Source organism: Solanum stenotomum, unplaced genomic scaffold, assembly GCF_019186545.1.
Source record: "Solanum stenotomum isolate F172 unplaced genomic scaffold, ASM1918654v1 scaffold31610, whole genome shotgun sequence".
Taxonomy (NCBI): Eukaryota; Viridiplantae; Streptophyta; class Magnoliopsida; order Solanales; family Solanaceae; genus Solanum; species Solanum stenotomum.
The window spans coordinates 1-6816 of record NW_026031534.1 but is presented as its reverse complement, the minus strand read 5'-3'; the positions used below and the strand labels follow the sequence as shown (position 1 = coordinate 6816).

Sequence of the window (6816 nt, the reverse complement as noted above, 5' to 3'; positions counted from 1 at the left end):
GGGTTTAATACCTGAACTAGCTGTTCGTATTCCTTGAGATTACTACTGGAATTTGTTTCTTCTCTGTAATTCTCTGTAATTGTAGCAAAGGCAGATTGACCTTTCAAAAAATTAGCTCTCGACTAAGAGCCGCCAGTTTGAATTGGTTTAAAAGTTGATCAGACCTATTTTGAAGTCAATTTAGCTTTTAATAGTGTTTGACAAATTTAAAAATAACTTAAAATAAATTTTAAAAAAACTATTTTTTTTAAGTCAATTCAAACATGCTTAATAATACTCCTTTCTAGTTCAAAATAAATACTACTAAATTAATGCACCACGTGGGTGTTCTGTCCAACTCAAAGTAAGTAATAATTAGAGTAAACAATATTTTTTTTAAAAAAAACCTTCAATCCTTTAAAATAGGCTTAAGTCATGTAGGCCCCTTAAAGTTGTCTGCATAATTCACTTAGACACCTCAACTAAAACTTGCACCTAATGAACACCTCTACCCTTCCGAATTTGAACCATATAAATATTTTTTGCCTATATGGCACCTTGTTTGTGATTCACTTCAGATAGGCACGTGAAGGTATTTAATTAGGCGTTTTTGTGGGAAAAAAATACTTTTTCTTCTTCCTCACCTTTTTTCCATCTGTTACTCTTGCACCAGTTTGTTGCCGCCGGCCATACATCGTTCTTTCTTTTTTTCCTCTGGATATTTCCATTCGTTTACCTCCATCGTTGCTCCTTTTAACTTTTGCCCCCATTGTCATTCATATTAAGATTGACATCATCGTCATTGCCACCTGCCCACCGCCATGGCTGCCATTATTACCGTCATTTTCATCATTTAATTGGTAGAGGATTGAAGTTTGAAATTTATTTCTTTAAATCAATATAAATTTTATGTAAATGTAAGGTGTTCTTCAATTAAAAAAAATCAGTTATAAATCTGACAAAGAAATTCAATGAAACTCCATTTTTTCTAACAATGTCGATAAGAACTTATTAATTTTTCGATAGAATTCATTTTTCTTGTACCAAAAATGGAACGAAGAAGAAAGTTACAATTAGTTTTGATTATTTAAGAGATTGACGAAAAATAACGTGTTGGAGGAATTGACTCAATTCCTCCCCAACCCATCAAAAATAGCCATAAATTTTTCAGTACTTCTGCTTCTTCTTTTGATTCTCTATTGCAGAAGTATCAAAAATGTTTAAAAACAATATAACATGAGTGGTTTGCTGTGTCGTGAGTAGCACCGTCGAGGAAAAGCTGGGTTACGTTTTGGCTCCGATGGAATAACAGGGGTGGGTTACAACTTTTATTTTTTCTTTTATTTGCTACTTAAAAATAAATCCTTTTTCATTTACTTTATAATACTTTTTTAATAATCTTTTGGACTAAAAAAAATAGATGTCGTTGTTTAATTCGTTGAAATGCCATGTCATCGCGTGTGTATTTCACACACTCTATATTTTTAGCTTATTGTCAAAAAAATGTTTAAATGGTTTAAATTCGGAAGGGTAGAGGTGTTCAATAGGTACAAGTCTTAGTTGAGATGTCTAAGTGAATTATGCGGACAACTTTAATGGGTTGTACATGACTTAAGCCTTTAAAATATATACTCCTACTATATATGATAACGACATGTGCAAACAGTCATCATCTATGGTTGAATTCATCATTACGATAAACAAAAAATAATAATATAAAAATGGAGGGGAACCCGCTCCCCTAGCTATAAATACATTCCTATTGAATCCAATATTTCACATAAAATAAATCATTTTTGCTATTCCATATTATGGCATTGTCCTACTATAATATCTTTCCATTTTATTGCTTTCTTCTCATAATAATAACTAATTCCCTAGCTAAAACCACTTTTCATCCTAAAACACTACTTCTTGCAGTAAAAAAAGATCCAATTAGCCCACAACACATATCTGAAATTCAACAAAGAACACCTTTGGTTCCCCTTAAATTCTCAATCCATCTTGCTGGTGATAGTGTATGGGTAGATTGTGAAAAAGGGTACCATAGTTCAAGTTACAAGGCAGCTCGTTGCAAATCAAGTCAATGTAAACTTGCTAGCACCACACTATGTGGAGATTGTCTTGTGGGATTAGTGGAACGTGGTCCAGGATTTAACAAAGATGCATGCTATAACACTATTGAAAATCCACTTGTTCAAGTCTTAACGAGGGGTGAAATCGCATAGGATGTTTTGACAATCAAATCCATTAACGGATCTTTTGTAGGTACATGTTTATTATTTGTTGACAACTTTTAATATTCTAATTTTATGCTTGACATGTTTAAGACCACAAAAAATTAAAGGGCATTTTTATTCCTTGCACCTTATGACCACGAGATTCAACCACTTTTTTTTTCCAGGCCCTGTTGCAACCATACCGAACTATATATTCAGCTGCGCTGGATCATATGTAACTCAAGATCTAGGTAAAGATGTTAAAGGAACAATTGGTTTTGGACATCAAAGTGCAGTATCACTTCCTGTTCAACTTGCTTCAGCTTTCAAATTCACCCGAAAATTTGCCATTTGCTTGAGCTCATCATCAGAGCCAAATGGTATAATCTTTATTGGTAACAGCCCTTACTTGCTTAACAATGGCTTTGATGCCTCGCGAGATCTTATCTACACACCTATACTTACCAGCCCATACGACGTTGTACGAGACAAGAAGATCTCCGAATACTACATAAAAGTTTCATCTATTAGCAGCATCAATGGCAAAAATGTGCCAATTAATAAAACGTTACTCTCATTGGAAAAACAAGTGTTTGCCTTATACTATGTTGGCGAGTTCTATTTACAAGGCGGTAACAAAAGCTTTTGTTAATGAAATGCCAAAAGAGGTTACATCTGTACCTCCAGTTGAACCATTTACAAAACTTGTTTTAACTCGAGAGATATTGGTATGTCGCGCCTTGGCTTCAATGCTCCTGAAATTAACATAAGAAAAATGTGCATTGGACTATAACTGGAGCGAATTCGTTGGTGAAAGTTAACGAGGATGTTGTATGTCTAGCCTTTGTTGAAAGACGAACTAGAGATTGGGGAGAAGCAATTATTATCGGTACGTATCAAATGCAGGATAACTTGGTGGAATTTGATATTTCCAGAAGAAGAATTGGTTTCAGTAACTCGTTATTTTTCCATCAGACTATGTGTTCCAATCAGAACTATACTTAATTAGCGTGCCTTGATCGATTACTATTTCTTCTTATGTCGCAATAATATGAATTATTCTGCTTGTAAGGCTCTGTTTAACCACTTTCATCCATGATGCCCTTGGCTTATTACTTTGTCAGGTGTTTTAACAAAAATGATGCCTCTTTTTGGGTGTATTATATTACTAGGTTAGGTTTGAACAAGAAGATTCCTTAACCTTTGTCCCTTGGGATAAAGTTTCGATGTTTTTCGAGACCTCATCACATTACATAATTAGTTCTCCAAAGACATAAATATGAACAATTAACTCTCTTTAACTTATCACCTAAAAAAATGTAAATAAAGGGCAAAAATAGAAGAAATTTCCAACAACTCTCTTAAACATTGAACATTGATAGCTCAAATATTCAATTATTATGGACTAGAGGGAGTAATACTTTGCAAGTTTGTAGTTGTTCTACATGACCAAATACTACATTTATTTTCTGCACTAAGGCATATCTGTAGAAAGTAGAACAAGATTTGCCTTCAATACAATATCTTATTTTTCTGAAACTGAAGATTTGAGATGTATGGCCAACAAAAAAAGAAAAGCATCTTTTGGAAGTCATTTAGCTGTCTGCTCATTTCTTTACAAAGCCGACGCCCTTCTGAATACTTGTTGCCAGCTCTTTCTTTGCCTTCTCAAGCCCAGTCCTGCAAAATTTTAGTATATTGAGAAAAATCTGACCAGTATTTTCACAATGAACATGACAGTGATTTCAATGGGTAATTGATCAGAACATTAACCTCTCGTATTCATTTAGGGGACCAAGGGGGAATATCTCTTCAACTCCGCTACGCCCAAGCCGTACTTTTGATGCAAAAAATGGAAGTTCGGTCACCTATAAAGACGATTAACCACCACTACTAACTGTCATGAACCCCCAAGTTGTCAATGTTCCAGAATAAAGTTATGTGATGTTAACATATACAAGCTGCAGAGGAACTTTAGCATGAGGATGTTTAAAATACATGCCTGGGAAAACACAAAGGCACATTGAATAATAGCAGCATCTCCTCTCAATCCATGCAAACATGCATCAGCAAATTTAACTGCAGCATATGCCTGAAAAGTTAGGAAAGACTTGTCATTCAGCACTGATGTGGATGATTTGAACTCTAAACAGCAATGTAAGAGAAAATTGAGATAAAGAGTGCAAAAATGTTCTAACCATAGAGAGAGTTGCCGAACCAGCACCAGCTTTTGCCTACAAAAAAGAGCATCATGTCCATTCAACAACAAATGAATTCCACCAATTGAGCTAGCTTAGTCAGTAAATTTCTGGTGCTATGACAGACAAATAAACCATGATATACACAATCAAGAAATTTGTTTGTTTACAAGAGAAGAGTAACAAGAAAAGGTAGGATGATGGAGAAAGATGATTCTATCCAGGAGAGAGACAGCAGCTTATGGGCAATGGAGTTACGGCATGATGCTTGACAGGCTAGTACTGCATATTAGAAGTAGAAGATAAGGAATGTCCTGTGCCATTATATTACTGTTGCGGGAGGAAGGGAGAGTAATAAAATCATATAGTAAGGACTGAAACCCCTATAGGTTGTGATTGTGACATCTAAACGTGCAATGTCATATAACACATGCCTAACCATTATTTGAAAGGATGAAGTTTCTCAGAAACTGATTTTGTCAATCATGGAAAAGACAATATGGGCAAAAATATGATTTAGGAGACGACAGGCTAATCATCCAATATGAGATAAATCAGGAAATAGTATTCTCCAACTGCTGCAAAGGATCGGGGCAACTTTTTAAGGAAGATCTGAAGTCAACGAACCTCTTTAACCATGTAGTCTATGGTAAGTCAAATATACACAACAAAGACATTATTCAACAAGGTCTTTGGAAACAAAAACAGTAAGGGAAAAGCAACACCATCGGCCAGGCACCACAACTATTTCAATATAACAACCAAAAAACTCATTTAACAAGTCTTCAATTTCATCTTACCTCGACAACCTCAGTTCCACCATTTTGTATACGAGATGTTAAATATTCAGTTTCCACTGGGGTAAAAGAACAAGGAGGCTTAATCTGAATTCCATTAGACAAGTGAAAAAGAAATCCGAGGTTAGTAAGATCCCATGAACAAGCTATACTCGGTTTGAACTAAGTTTACCAAACCTGGGAAAGAAGAGGTAGAATTGTAACACCAGCATGGCCCCCGACAACTGGAACATCCACTTCCCTAGGATCAAGCCCCAAAACTTCAGCCTTCATAACATGAAGGAGATTAGACCAAGCAGAAACTCGACATAAAATGCCAAAGAACAACTCAAAGAGCATTCAGTTGGTACACACAAAATCATCCATGTCACTTCTATTGTTCTTAATTATATGCCAATATAATGTTCAGCAAAGGTCATGTGTATGTCTCCCAAAATAAACCAGGATTAGATGGCTGATAACTGGCCTCAGTTCCACAAACTAATCAGAAGCATGTGGCATTCACCTCAGGTCCTTGTAATCTATTTATACTTGTACACAAGGTCAACAATGCAACAGGTCTGTGAAGCATAAAAAGTAACAGCCAGTATATGCTCTTTAAAATGAATTAGGTTAAAATACTAAAGACTAAAATACAATAGTACTCCACCAAATTCTATAGCTTTGTCCTAAAATGGATATAGAGAGTAAAGAAGAAATTAAAATGTATTTTGAAGAAAAATTAGTCTACAGTAGATGTCAGGTTTCACCAAGTCTTATTTGAAAGGATAAAAGGGTGACCATTAACAGCTGAGCTAGTACGATATATAAGAGAAAATGAATAGTGGGTGATTTTTTCATTCAAAAACTTGGACCTAATTTTGGGACAGACCAAAAAGGATTTTCTGGATGGAGGTTGTAACATGGTCCAATCAATCTTTCCCCCAAATAGTCGGTCAAGAAAAGCACTTGTTTATCGGCTTCTAGCTTTTTAAACATTGAGTAGCTGTTCTGTTCAAAGGGAAGCGGAGGAGGGAAAATCACAAGAGAATCAGTTCAGAAGGTTATGCATACCACAAAAGTATTGGCTCTGACGACATCAAGCATAGTGACACCTAAAAGTCTCCTGGGATCAAAGGTGCCAGCCATCTTAAAAACCTCTGCAGCAATTGGTACTGTAGAGTTTACAGGATTACTAATTATGTTGACAATGGCTTTAGGACAGCACTTGGCAATTCCTTCACATAAAGTCTTCACAATTCCTGCATTTATGTTGAAAAGATCATCTCTTGTCATGCCTGGTTTTCTAGGAACACCAGCAGGGATTACTACAAGGTCCATGCCAGTGAGAGCATCTTCTAATTGTTGAGGTCCTAGAAAACCACGAACCTGAAAGTCGAGAAATTCAAGTTAATTATTAAAAGACAAAAGAACAACACTGATAAAAGTTATAGCTAGAACGTACACAACATCATAGTATGGGATGTCTCAGCACTAAGCAATCATCAACATGCAATGTAGAGCAGAGTTGCAAAAGGCAAAGTTTGGTCTCGCCTCAGTTTGAGGTAGTGTCTAAATTCCCCCGAAAGAACAATGGGGGACAAAAATTTCACGAGTGAACACCCCTCTTATTGGCATACTAGC

General features: G+C 35.7%; 1 protein-coding gene and 1 pseudogene across 1 annotated transcript; one reads left to right on the top strand and one right to left on the bottom strand.

Annotated features, from left to right (window-relative positions):
- Nucleotides 1–1790: 1790 nt before the first annotated feature.
- Nucleotides 1791–3203, top strand: LOC125852014 (probable aspartic proteinase GIP2; annotated as a pseudogene).
- Nucleotides 3204–3569: 366 nt separating this feature from the next.
- LOC125852011 (malate dehydrogenase, glyoxysomal) lies at nt 3570–6582 on the bottom strand (the record flags this gene model as incomplete). Its single annotated transcript, XM_049531731.1, has 7 exons — nt 3570–3878; nt 3972–4066; nt 4201–4290; nt 4397–4432; nt 5197–5280; nt 5371–5460; nt 6247–6582. Coding segments are annotated over 7 exons (804 nt in total), but the record flags the coding sequence as incomplete, so codon positions are not given.
- Between the last annotated feature and the right edge of the window lie 234 nt (nt 6583–6816).